Source organism: Oncorhynchus clarkii, chromosome 19, assembly GCF_045791955.1.
Source record: "Oncorhynchus clarkii lewisi isolate Uvic-CL-2024 chromosome 19, UVic_Ocla_1.0, whole genome shotgun sequence".
In the NCBI taxonomy this organism is placed as follows: Eukaryota; Metazoa; Chordata; class Actinopteri; order Salmoniformes; family Salmonidae; genus Oncorhynchus; species Oncorhynchus clarkii.
The window spans coordinates 15,982,366-15,996,519 of NC_092165.1; the positions used below are offsets into that span (position 1 = coordinate 15,982,366).

The 14,154-nt window shown below is 42.6% G+C and overlaps 1 protein-coding gene across 2 annotated transcripts in view; it reads right to left on the reverse strand.

The window, feature by feature from the left end:
- LOC139374826 (zinc finger protein 34-like) overlaps positions 1–12,252 on the reverse strand; it is a 35,045-nt gene extending 22,793 nt beyond the window's left edge. Inside the window, exons 1-3 of one of the 2 annotated variants that reach the window (XM_071115970.1) lie at positions 11,727–12,252; positions 9,793–9,923; positions 5,569–9,601 (exon numbers count right to left, since the gene is read on the reverse strand). In XM_071115970.1, coding sequence (XP_070972071.1) covers positions 8,363–9,601; positions 9,793–9,923; positions 11,727–12,003 — 1,647 coding nt within the window. In that variant the 5' untranslated portion in view covers positions 12,004–12,252 and the 3' untranslated portion in view covers positions 5,569–8,362. Of the gene's footprint in view, positions 1–5,568; positions 9,602–9,792; positions 9,924–11,726 lie in introns of those variants that run through there. The other variant, XM_071115973.1, reaches the window with a different exon arrangement.
- Between the last annotated feature and the right edge of the window lie 1,902 nt (positions 12,253–14,154).

Here is a 14,154-nt window from a genome sequence, read left to right on the forward strand (position 1 = left end):
CGGTTCATGTATTTGATCTGTCCCAGAGCTAACGCATCTAATTTAACTTGTAAACTATTCATCAAACCCTTGACTAGGTGAATCAGTTGAACTAGTTCAGGGCTCAAACAACATTGTGAAACATCTGGGGGTCCCCGAGGAGAGGTTTGAGAACCACTTTATATGGGCAATGATGGAACCAGATTGTTTCTAATCAGGTCATATGGTTTAAAAAAAATGTAGACATCTGTGATTGGACAATAGAACGAACAGGGCTGAGTTTGCTTTAAGAAGGGTTGCAATTGTGTAGGAATTTGCATCTGCAATTAAAAAGTTACTCACACAGTAAGTCATCAATATTGTGCTGGTCTATTAATTCCAGTCAATTATTTTGGATGGATAAGGTATAGGTAGCCTAGCCACCCGAAGTTGGAATATAAAGCAAATTTGGTCACATTCACATTTTCTCTTAAAACAAATAGGCCTATTTTAGGCTATAAATACATGACTTAAGATGTAAATACACAACTTTACCGCTTCGTTTCCCCTGGCGGGAGGGGATCAGAGCCGATAGGCTTCACTAGGCTACCGCAGCTGTGGCTGTTATCAGTAGGCTACAGTTGATCAGACTGAAACACAGATTAATTGTGCACAAGTTGACAAAACATGAAGCAAATCAGTGTAAACATTTTCAATGCCTTTGTGTCAATATTTTTTTATCACATAGAATCAAAAGTGTTGGGGCATATGCCAGCTCAACACACGTTTGCCGGCAGCCCTGCTATGCTTATCTCTGCAACACGGATTGATGGAAATCGCCACACAATGCTAGAAATGAAGAAACATATGGAAATATACATACATGTATACAGTTGAAGTCGGAAGTTTACATACACTTAGGTTGGAGTCATTAAAACCCATTTTTCAACCACTCCACAATTTTCTTGTTAACAAACTATAGTTTTGGCAAGTCGGTTAGGAAATCTACTTTGTGCATGACACAAGTGATTTTTCCAACAATTGTTTACAGACAGATTATTTCACTTATAATTCACTGTATCACAATTCCAGTGGGTCAGAAGTTTACATACACTAACTTGACTGTGCCTTTAAACAGCTTGGAAAATTCCAGAAAATGGCTTTAAAAGCTTCTGATAGGCTAATTGACATTATTTGAGTCAATTGGAGGTGTACCTGTGGATGTATTTCAAGGCCTACCTTCAAACCCAGTGCCTCTTTGCTTGACATCATGGGAAAGTCAAAAGAAATCAAGACACTTGTCTTGGCTGTGGAAGCTTGTGGAAGGCTACCTGAAACGTTTGACCCAAGTTAAACAATTTAAAGGCAATGCAACCAAATATTATTTGAGTGCATGTAAACTTCTGACCCACTGGGAATGTGATGAATTAAAAAAAACTCAAATAAATCATTCTCTCTACTATTATTCTGACATTTCATATTAAACTGATCAAAAACAGGGAATTTCTACTAGGCTTAAATGTCAGGAATTGTGAAAAACTGAGTTTAAATTTATTTGGCTAAGGTATATGTAAACTTCCAACTTCAACTGTATGTATATATATATACAGTGGGGCAAAAAAAGTATTTAGTCAGCCACCAATTGTGCAAGTTCTCCCACTTAAAAAGATGAGGCCTGTAATTTTCATCATAGGTACACTTCAACTATGCCAGACAAAATGAGAAAAAAATTCCAGAAAATCACATTGTAGGATTTTTAATGAATTTATTTGCAAATTATGGTGGAAAATAAGTATTTGGTCACCTACAATCAAGCAAGATTTCTGGCTCTCACAGACCTGTAACTTCTTCTCTAAGAGGCTCCTCTGTCCTCCACTCGTTACCTGTATTAATGGCACCTGTTTGAACTTGTTATCAGTATAAACGACACCTGTCCACAACCTCAAACAGTCACACTCCAAACTCCACTATGGCCAAGACCAAAGAGCTGTCAAAGGACACCAGAAACAAAATTGTAGACATGCACCAGGCTGGGAAGACTGAATCTGCAATAGGTAAGCAGCTTGGTTTGAAGAAATCAACTGTGGGAGCAATTATTAGGAAATGGAAGACATACAAGACCACTGATAATCTCCCTCGATCTTGGGCTCCACGCAAGATCTCACCCCGTGGGGTCAAAATGATCACAAGAACGGTGAGCAAAAATCACCACACACGGGGGGACCTAGTGAATGACCTGCAGAGAGCTGGGACCAAAGTAACAAAGCCTACCATCGGTAACACACTACGCCGCCAGGGACTCAAATCCTGCAGTGCCAGACGTGTCCCCCTGCTTAAGCCATTACATGTCCAGGCCCGTCTGAAGTTTGCTAGAGAGCATTTGGATGATCCAGAAGAAGATTGGGAGAATGTCATATGGTCAGATGAAACCAAAATATAACTTTTTGGTAAAAACTCAACTCGTCGTGTTTGGAGGACAAAGAATGCTGAGTTGCATCCAAAAAACACCATACCTACTGTGAAGCATGGGGGTGGAAACATCATGCTTTGGGGCTGTTTTTCTGCAAAGGGACCAGGACGACTGATCCGTGTAAAGGAAATAATGAATGGAGCCATGTATCGTGAGATTTTGAGTGAAAACCTCCTTCCATCAGCAAGGGCATTGAAGATGAAACGTGGCTGGGTCTTTCAGCATGACAATGATCCCAAACACACCGCCCGGGCAACGAAGGAGTGGCTTCGTAAGAAGCATTTCAAGGTCCTGGAGTGGCCTAGCCAGTCTCCAGATCTCAACCCCATAGAAAATCTTTGGAGGGAGTTGAAAGTCCGTGTTGCCCAGCAACAGCCCCAAAACATCACTGCTCTAGAGGAGATCTGCATGGAGGAATGGGCCAAAATACCAGCAAGTGTGTGAAAACCTTGCGAAGACTTACAGAAAACGTTTGACCTCTGTCATTTCCAACAAAGGGTATATAACAAAGTATTGAGAAACTTTTGTTATTGACCAAATACTTATTTTCCACCATAATTTGCAAATAAATTCATTAAAAATCCTACAATGTGATTTTATGGATTTTTTTTCTCATTTTGTCTGTCATAGTTGAAGTGTACCTATGATGAAAATTACAGGCCTCTCTCATCTTTTTAAGTGGAAGAACTTGCACAATTGGTGGCTGACTAAATACTTTTTTGCCCCACTGTATATTTTCTATATTATTTCGAAATGTAGATTTAATATCTTGACATTTTGAGACAGTATACATTTTTGTTATTTTTGGGGGGTGGCGGGAATGGGCTTCCAAACCTTTCTCCCTCTGATGAGTCATGTACAATTGTTAACATAAACATATCATGGCGCTTGGCTGCACCATGTTTTACTGGCCGTATATAGCCCTAATATCATGCATAAGGGGTAAAATACTGGGTCGCGGGGATAAGAGGCGCGCAAAATGGACAGCTGTCGAGTTTGCACAAAGTTTCGCCTATTTGATTTGCATCATAAACATTCAGTTATGAATGCTAGTGAAATTCCTGGCTTTTCATCATAATTTGAAGCATGTAATTAACAGTATAATTACATTTAGGCTGCAATGTTTTCGCCCACGTGGAACCGTCATGGTAGCCTACATAAGGAGAATGCCGTTTAGGCCTAGAGATAGGGATACCCCTCCAGACCTCGTAGGGTAAGAGTTGAATCTCACGTTAACCGCCTGGATTCAATACAAAAGTGAGTGAGATGTTATGCTAGCCTCATGAATAGACCGTCTCCAATTTTAAGAGACAACTCCGATATAAAGTGTTTTTTTTTTCTCTCGGAGTTCCCATGATGTCACGTGCATCACACTTACTGTATATGTAGGCCATGCTATTTTAGACAACGTTTTCACACAAAAAGAGACAGTCCCTAAATTCTTCACAATAATTTGATGGATTTGGACTTTGTTGGCAACCCCTAGAGCCTGAACATCTATTCTGTGCTAACTGGCTTTTGGACCGCGAAGCCAGTTCCACTTGCTTGTTTTATTGTTCCCCTCTAATCAGATACTGATTTAGACCTGGCAGACCAGGTGGGTCCAATTAATTATCAGGTAGAACAAAACCAGCAGATGCCAGACCTCGTAGGGTTAAGGTAGAATACCCCTGATCTGCAGCCGCCACAATCATCATCGCCTCATCTCTGGTAGGAACTGAGATAATTGAGTGCGCTCAAATGTTATTTTTATTGGGTACCCAGTTCATTAAATATTTGTATTTTTGTATTGGATACAACTATTGTGAACGAATGACACTTGTCATAAGAGAATTAAAACGATTTCAACAATAAATAAACTTAAAATTTCAAACATATCACTGAGTCCACTATTCATTCGTTTTTTCTTGCTTAATTAGATGACATTGCTTTAGATATAGATAAATGTCAACTTTTTTTTAGGCTTACAGTGTCTTCTGAAAGTATTCACACCTTGACTTTTTCCACATTTTGTTGTGTTACAGCCCGAATTTAAAATTGACTAAATTGTATATATATTTTTTTTGTCACTGGCCTACCTACACACTAACAAATTCATTAGAATCTGAAAAGGTGAAATGTCCTGAGTCAATAAGTATTCAACCCCTTTGTTATGTCAAGCCTAAATAAGTTCAGGAGTAAAAATGTGCTTAAGTTGCATGGACTCACTCCGTGTGTAATAAGTGTTCAACATGGCTTTTGAACTGAGAGACAATTATCTGTAATGTATGTGGGGTACCTCATCTCTGTACCCCCACATACAATTATCTGTAATGTCTCTCAGTTAAGCAGTGACTTTCAAACACAGATTCAACCATAAAGACCAGGGAGGTTTTCGACTGCCTCGCGAAGAAGGGCACCGATTGGTAGATGTAAAATTCAATTACAATCATTTTAAAAAGCAAAAGTTGAATATCCCTTTGGGCATGGTGAAGTTATTCATTACACTTCAAATAAAATGTTATTGGTCACATACACATGGTTAGCAGATGTTATTGCGAGTGTAGCGAAATGCTTGTGCTTCTAGTCCCGACAGTGCAGTAACACCTAACAATTCCACATCTAATACACACATCTAAGGGGTGGCATATAAATATATGGATGAGCGATGACCGAGCGGCATAGGCAAGATGCAATGGATGGTATAAAATACAGTATATACATTGGATGGTGTATCAATACGTCCATTCACTACAAAGATACAGGCATCTTTCCTAACTCAGTTGCCGGAGAGAGGAAGGAAGCCGCTCAGGGATTTCACGAGGCCAATGGTGACTTTAAAAGAGTTTGAGTTTAATGGCTGTGATAGTAAACGGAGGATGGATCAACATTGTAATTACACCACAATACTAACCTAATTGACACAGTGAAAAGAAGAGAGCCTGTACAGACCAAAAAAACATGCATCCCGTTTGCAACAAGGCACTAAAGTAATACTGCAACAAAATGTGGCAAAGCAATTAACTTTTTCCTGAATACAGTGTGTTATGTTTGGGGCAAATACAACACATTAGTGAGTACTACTCTCCATCTTTTCAAGCATAGTGGTGGCTACATCATGTTAGATTTATTTGATCATTTACATCCATTCAACCACGCATTTTAAAGTAATCGAGGATGACAAGTTTGAAAACATATTTCCATTGTGGTCCTCTTAAATGGCTCAAACAATTTAAGAACATTAACATGTAGACCCAACCTAGGAATAGTTGGGTTACAGATATGAATACGTTTTTGAACTAGTATAGTGCTTTTCAAAGACTCAAAGCGTATAAATAGTCAAACAAATGTCAATTATCGAGATTGAAAGCTTCAGGCAGCTTGGGATGAAGTTGAGGCAGTTTGGACTTTAGGGTCAGTGGAAAGGCAGTGGAGGTTCAGTAGAGGGGGCATCGAGGGGACAGCCAAGGTGAAACAAAGACAGTCTGAAAGAAAACAGGCCACCGCACCTGCTTCGCTGAATGGTCAGTCACTCCATTGGAGCTGCTTCTCTGGTACTGGTCCTCCATTGACAGGAATGTAGCACCCACCTGGGTGATGCCACCGCTGCTGAAAAGCCACATCTTGGCAGTGGTTAGGCGCATTCCCTGAACTTTCTCTGCTACAGTGGTAAGAAAAAGGTATGTGAACCCTTTGGAATTACCTGGATTTCTGAATAAACTGGTCATCAAATGTTCTGCTCTTCATCTAAGTCACAACAATAAACAGTGTGCTTAAACTAATAACACAAATTATAGTATTTTTTGTGTCTATATTGAATACAAGATTTAAATATTCAGTGTAGGTTGGAAAAAGTATGTGAACCCCTAGGCTAATGACTCCTCCGAAAGCTAATTGGAGTCAAATCAATGAGACGTGATTGGAGATGTTGGTTAGAGCTGCTCTACCCTAAAAAAAAATCACAAAACTTGAGTTTGCTATTCACAAGAAGCATTGCCTGATGTGAACCATGCCTTAAACAAAAGAGATCTCAGAAGACCTAAGATTAAGAAATGTTGACTTGCATAAAGCTGGAAAGGGATACAAAAGTATCTCTAAAAGCCTTGATGTTCATTAGTCCATGGTAAGACATATTGTCTATAAATTGAGAAAGTTCAGCATTGTTGCTACTCTCACTAGGAGTGACCGTCCTACAAAGATGACTGCAAGAGCACAGCGCAGAATGCTCAGCGAGGTTAAGAAGAATCCTAGTGTCAGCTAAAGACTTACAGAAATCGCTGGAACATGCTAACATCTCTGTTGACTAGTCTACGATAAGTAAAATACTAAACAAGAATTGTGTTCAGGGAAGGACACCACGTAAAAAGTCCCTGCTGTCCAAAAAAAACTGCTGCACGTCTGAAGTTTGCAAAAGTGCACCTGGATGTTCCACAGCGCTACTGGCAAAATATTCTGCGGACATATGAAACTACAGTTGAGTTGTTTGGAAGCAACGCACAGCACACCAACATCAAAACCTCATCCCAACTGTAAAGTATGGTGGAGGGATCATCATGGTTTGGGGCTGCCTCAGGTCCTGGATAGCTTGCTATCATCAATGGAAAAATGAATTCCCAAGTTTATCAAGACATTTTGTAGGAGAATGTTAGGCTGTCTGCCAATTGAAGTTCAACAGAAGTTGGGTGATGCAACAGGACAGCGACCCAAAACACAGAAGTAAATCAACAACAGAATTGCTTCAACAGATGAAAATATGCCTGACCTGAGTCCTGACCTCAACCCGATTTGAGATGCTGTGTCATGACCTCAAGAGAGCAGTTCACACCAGACATCGCAAGAATATTGCTGAACTGAAACAGTTTTGTAAAGAGGAATGGTGAAAAATTCCTTCTGACCGTAGTGCAGGTCTGATCCGCAACTACAGAAAATTGCCAAAGGAGGGTCAACCAGTTATTAAATCCGAGGCTTCACTTTTCCCACCCTGCACTGTGAATGTTTACACTGTGCTCAAAGACATGAAAACGTATCATTGTTTGTGTGTTATTAGTTTAAGCAGACCATTTGTCTATTGTTGTGGCCTAGATGAAGATCAGATCAAATGTTATGACCAATTTATGCAGGAATTCAGGTATTTCCAAAGGGTTAACAAACCTTTTCTTGCCACTAAGTATTCAACCCCTTGGTTAGGAGCTTTCACTGGAACTTCCTCTGTTACCTCTGGACACAGCACGCAGTCCTTGTTGTAATATTTCCAAACAGATTAAACAAACAGCCAGCAAGCTATCAAGCCAAAATACTTCATTTTACGATCCTGCAACTTTAAGAGTCAAGACCACAGGATATAGTGATCAAACCCTAGAGCAGCCAAAACTAAAATATACAAATGCAAAAAGAAACAATCAAAATTATTAAAAAATATATACAATATTCACACTACTCTTCCTAGGCTTATGTCTGCTTGTAATCGTTAAGGACTGGGGAGTTTATCAGGATAAAAAAAAAAATAACAGAATGGAGCGAAGGACCTGAAATTGTTGTCGAGCAATTTGACAGAGCTTAACAAATTTTGAGAAGAATAAAATCAGCACACGTTGCACAAACCAGGTGTGGAAAGGGCTTACAGCGATTACGCTGCCAAAGGTGATTCTAACACGTATTGACTCGGAGGGTTGAATACTAAGCTAATAAAGATAGTGTTATTTTTCTTTTTTTAAACAAATGTAAGAAATTCCATTTTGTGTAGATCATTGACAAAAAATCACAATTAAATCCATTTTAATTCCACTTTGTAACAACAGAATGTGGAAAAAGCCAAGGGGTGTGAATACTTTCTGAAGGCACTGTATATATATGCCTTATACTGTATTTTACACCATGTCTGGATGCAATATTCTACCCAGGAATATTAAACGCTGAAATCTAAACAGATATTGGGTGGAATGGTTACTTGAAATGTTATAGAGTGGAATGGTTTTTCTGCTGGTGTATCCTGAGGCAGCTCCTCTCTGAGAACCTCTTTCCGCAGTGCATACAGGTAAATGGTCTCTCTCCTGTGTGGACCTTCTGGTGGATCTTAAGCTGGTGCTGGCGTGAGAACCTCTTCTCACACTGAGAGCAGCTAAAGGGTTTCTCCCCTGTGTGGACCCTCTGGTGTCTCTTCAGGCTACCAGCCTGGGCGAAGGGCATGTGACACTGGGTACAGCTGAAGGGTTTCACCCCTGTGTGGACCCTCTGGTGCCTCTTCAGGTTGCCAGCCTCTGCGAAGCGCATGTGACACTGGGTACAGCTGAAGGGTTTCTCCCCTGTGTGGACCCTCTGGTGGATCTCCACCTTTTGGGAGCAACTGAAGCCTTTGCTACAGAACATGCAGAGGAACCTTTTCTCTTTACTATTGCCTGATGTAGCTCCCCCTCCCTGAGCCTGGGCTCTAGCCCGGTCGTTTGAGTTCAATACCTGATCGAAAAGAACGCGGCTGTGTGAATCAGAAGGCCCCATCGACGTGGACACTGGGTCGCGATCCCTGAACGCCTGTAAAGGGGAGTGGGTTGCGACATTTAGATTTGTCTTTAAGCTTTCCCTGCTGTCTAAGAAATCTCTGCCTTGTGAGTGTCCGTCTCCAAGGTGACTATCTGCATTCCATGTGGGAGGAACATCGCCCTCCACTTTCACATCATCTACGATCAGACCCTCCCCTTTCTTATCTAGGCACCCTTCAGAGTATACACCACTACTGTACCGGTTCCAATCACCTCTAGATGGACCAGTTTGTGTCTCTAAACCCAAGGGCGTGCCAGGGTCCATCTCTGTAGTGTAAGAACAAGACGGTTCATTGCTAGTCTCGTCACCTGAGCCTCGATGGGAATGAACCGGGCTCGGGGTATCGTAAAGTAAATACTCTGAGCTGGGAGCAGGAGGACAGCCCAGCCTCCCCAGCCCCTGTCTTTCTCTGTGTAAATGCCTTTGTGTTACAGTTAAAGTCTTGGTGTCTGTCTCTGACTTGAGGACGGCATCTGGCCTTCCACTGACCTCCGTGATGCTGCTTCTGATCCTGGGCTGTGCTGGGGTGGTGGTGGGATCCTCCGTGGCTACAAGGGGTGGTCCAGTCTCTCCAGTCTGGATGTCTCTGCTGTGCCGTGGGTCCTCCTCTCCTTCAGACATCTCGTGCTTGACCCCAAGACCTGCAACCTCTGCAGACTGACACGAAAGGAGGTTATTACCTGTACATGAGTTGATGTCGTAGGGAAGTCTAACAAACTTCCTTATGGCAGATAAATGAGGACGTACATCTAAGATGGTGAATAGCTGAGGGGTGCCTTTCTGAAATAAAAAGGCCACATTTGTTTTATAAAAAGTAACTCATTTTAACATAACACTATTACACTGACCTCTATCATGATAACGTGCTGGGTTGAGGTTCCACTCCCCTCATCAACAGTGATTGGTTTAACATCTCTCAATGTATTATGTCCCACTGGCTTCACAAAGATCCTGTGTCCTCCAGTGACATGTTCTTCACCTGAGAGAGTGATTGGGGGAAAAGAGGTGGTTAAGTACTGTTAATGCTCAATGGTATATTGTACACTATTGACTATTGACACAGAAATGGCAAAGATGTCAGGTAAAACTTCACATAACTTCTTGATATACTAAACTCAGCAAAAAATGTCTTCACACTTTCAACTGTGTTTACTTTCAGCAAAATTAACATGTGTAAATATTTGTATTAACATAAGATCCAACAACTGAGACAAACTGAACAAGTTCCAAAGACATGGAATAATGTGTCCCTGAACAAATGGGGGGTCAAAATCAAAAGGAACAGTTAGTATCTGGTGTGGCCACCAGCTGCATTAAGTACAGCAGTGTATCTCCTCGTCATGGACTGCACCAGATTTGCCAGTTCTTGCTGTGAGATGTTACCCCACTCTTCCATCAAGGCACCTGCAAGTTCCCAGACATTTCTTGGGGGAATGGCCCTAGCCTTCACCCTCCAATCCAACAGGTTCTAAACGTGCTCAATGGGATTGAGATCCGGGCTCTTCGCTGGCCATGGCAGAGCACTGACCTTCCTGTCTTGCAGGAAATCACGCACAGAACGAGCAGTATGGCTGGTGGCATTGTTATGTTGGAGAGTCATGTCAGGATGAGCCTGTAGGAAGGGTACCAAATGAGGGAGGAGGATGTCTTCCCTGTAACGCACAGCGTTGAGATTGCCTGCAATGACAACAAGCTCAGTCCGATGATGCTGTGACACACCGCCCCAGACTATGACGGACCCACCACCCCAAAAAAATCGATCCTGCTTCAGAGTACAGGCCTCGCTGTAACGCTCATTCCTTTGACGATAAACGCGAATCCGACCATCACCACTGGTGAGATAGAACCGTGACTCGTCAGTGAAGAGCACTTCCAGTCCAGCGACGGTGGGTTTGTGCCCATAGGCGACGTTGTTACCGGTGATGTCTGGTGAGGACCTGCCATACAACAGGCCTACAAGCCCTCAGTCCAGCCTCTCTTAGCCTATTGCGCACAGTCTGAGCACTGATTGAGGGATTGTGTTCTCCTGGTGTAACTCGGGCAGTTGTTGCCATCGTGTACCTGTCCCGCAGGTGTGATGTTCGGATGTATCGATCCCGTGCGGGTGTTGTTGCACGTGGTCTGCCACCGCGATGACGATCCCCTGTCCATCCTGTCTCCCTGTAGCGCTGTCTTAGGCGTCTCACAGTAATTTATTGCCCTGGCCACATCTGCAGTCCTTCATGCTTCCTTGCAGCATGCCTAAGGCACATTCACGCTCATGAGTTGGGACCCTGGCATCTTTCTTTTGGTATTTTTCAGAGTCAGTAGAAAGGCCTCTTTAGTGTCTTAAGTTTTCATAACTGTGATCTTAATTGCCTACCGTCTAAGCTGTTAGTGTCTTAACGACCGTTCCACAGGTGTATGTTTATTAATTATGGTTCATTTAACAAGAATGTGAAACAGTGTTTAAACCCTTTACAATGAAGATCTGTGAAGTTATTTGGATTTTTACAAATTATCTTTGAAAGACAGGGTCCTGAAAAAGGGACGTTTATTTGAGTTTATTTATAATCAATCTATTAAATTCCATGCATCACATTGTTTTCATTCAGTAAAAAATAAGAAATGCAGTAAATCAAGAATCTGATTCGAATGTGATAGTGTCTAAGCCAATCAGGCGAATTATTGCATATTTTCCAAAAACTGACCAAGACCCAATTCTGGGTAACACATCTGAACACATGCAGCGTTGAACAGAGCGACAGGCCGCGCAGCCTCATATGCCTTCCGCAAAATGTACCTCTTGCCATTCCTCTGTATCGGTCGAGGATCTTGACACTACTGGGTCGACTGGCGAGGACGCGCTCTCGTGTTGTTCTCTCTGCGCGCTCCCGTGCCACCTTCAGTTCCAGTAGTTTCCTCCGCAATGCCCTGTTTTCTTTCTGGCTTTGACTTATTTCCAAACGAAGCACTGCATAGTCGTCGTCTACGAGTTTACAGATCTCTGCCACCGCAGCATTTGCTAGCACCTCAATGATGGAGGCTATTTGAGTGTGAAAAACCATACAGTTAGCCATTGTTAGCAGTTAGCTAGCATTACCTAGATAACATCTATCAATCAAGTCCTTAACCCGAATTAGACATTACATGCGGTAAGTATATGATGATGTGCAGTTAAATTAGTCATTTTAAGTTCCAGGGTTTTAATAAACGTCTAAATAAAAACGTTAACGTGTAAATTGTTCTTGGTCACTTCACTTCCGTTGACTTATTTTTCTTCCTGTGAGTTTCCAGCAGACTATCTGCTGTCTTCTTCGTCGTCTTGTGCGTTTCCGGCAGACTAGACGATGTACTGTGAATTGCTGTCTTTCTCAGGTCGGAATGCGAATTAATAATAGCCTCACACCAGTAGGTGCAGGCCGGTGGAATATAGAAAAGACAACAGCTTCCTTGGTATTTCGCTTTGCCTATCATTTGAGCTCAAAATTGTTACAAGCAAAAATGCGGTTAGTCAGCTCATGGAAGAATGTCCTACATACCACCAGCAATATAACATACTTCAATCTCTACCTCGCCACCTTCCTCACACTTCCCATCTGTGTGTTTCATCACTAACAATAACCCAACCTCACTCCCCATACCCACTGACCTTCCTCACAGAATTATGGATAGAGAAAAACTGCCTTCTTCTCTCCCACTCACGTTGCCACTCCTCAAATCAAATCAAATCAAATTTTATTTGTCACATACACATGGTTAGCAGATGTTAATGCGAGTGTAGCGAAATGCTTGTGCTTCTAGTTCCGACAATGCAGTAATAACAAGTAATCTAACTAACAATTCCAAAACTACTGTCTTGTACACAGTGTAAGGGGATAAAGAATATGTACATAAGGATATATGAATGAGTGATGGTACAGAGCAGCATAGGCAAGATACAGTAGATGGTATCGGGTACAGTATGTACAAATGAGATGAGTATGTAAACAAAGTGGCATAGTATAGTATAAAGTGGCTAGTGATACATGTATTACATAAGGATACCGTCGATGATATAGAGTACAGTATATACGTATGCATATGAGATGAATAATGTAGGGTAAGTAACATTTATATAAGGTAGCATTGTTTAAAGTGGCTAGTGATATATTTACATCATTTCCCATCAATTCCCATTATTAAAGTGGCTGGAGTTGAGTCAGTGTCAGTGTGTTGGCAGCAGCCACTCAGTGTTAGTGGTGGCTGTTTAACAGTCTGATGGCCTTGAGATAGAAGCTGTTTTTCAGTCTCTCGGTCCCAGCTTTGATGCACCTGTACTGACCTCGCCTTCTGGATGATAGCGGGGTGAACAGGCAGTGGCTCGGGTGGTTGATGTCCTTGATGATCTTTATGGCCTTCCTGTGACATCGGGTGGTGTAGGTGTCCTGGAGGGCAGGTAGTTTGCCCCCGGTGATGCGTTGTGCAGACCTCACTACCCTCTGGAGAGCCTTACGGTTGAGGGCGGTGCAGTTGCCATACCAGGCGGTGATACAGCCCGCCAGGATGCTCTCGATTGTGCATCTGTAGAAGTTTGTGAGTGCTTTTGGTGACAAGCCGAATTTCTTCAGCCTCCTGAGGTTGAAGAGGCGCTGCTGCGCCTTCTTCACGATGCTGTCTGTGTGAGTGGACCAATTCAGTTTGTCTGTGATGTGTATGCCGAGGAACTTAAAACTTGCTACCCTCTCCACTACTGTTCCATCGATGTGGATAGGGGGGTGTTCCCTCTGCTGTTTCCTGAAGTCCACAATCATCTCCTTAGTTTTGTTGACGTTGAGTGTGAGGTTGTTTTCCTGACACCACACTCCGAGGGCCCTCACCTCCTCCCTGTAGGCCGTCTCATCGTTGTTGGTAATCAAGCCTACCACTGTTGTGTCGTCCGCAAACTTGATGATTGAGTTGGAGGCGTGCGTGGCCACGCAGTCGTGGGTGAACAGGGAGTACAGGAGAGGGCTCAGAACGCAACCTTGTGGGGCCCCAGTGTTGAGGATCAGCGGGGAGGAGATGTTGTTGCCTACCCTCACCACCTGGGAGCGGCCCGTCAGGAAGTCCAGTACCCAGTTGCACAGGGCGGGGTCGAGACCCAGGGTCTCGAGCTTGATGACGAGCTTGGAGGGTACTATGGTGTTGAATGCCGAGCTGTAGTCGATGAACAGCATTCTCACATAGGTATTCCTCTTGTCCAGATGGGT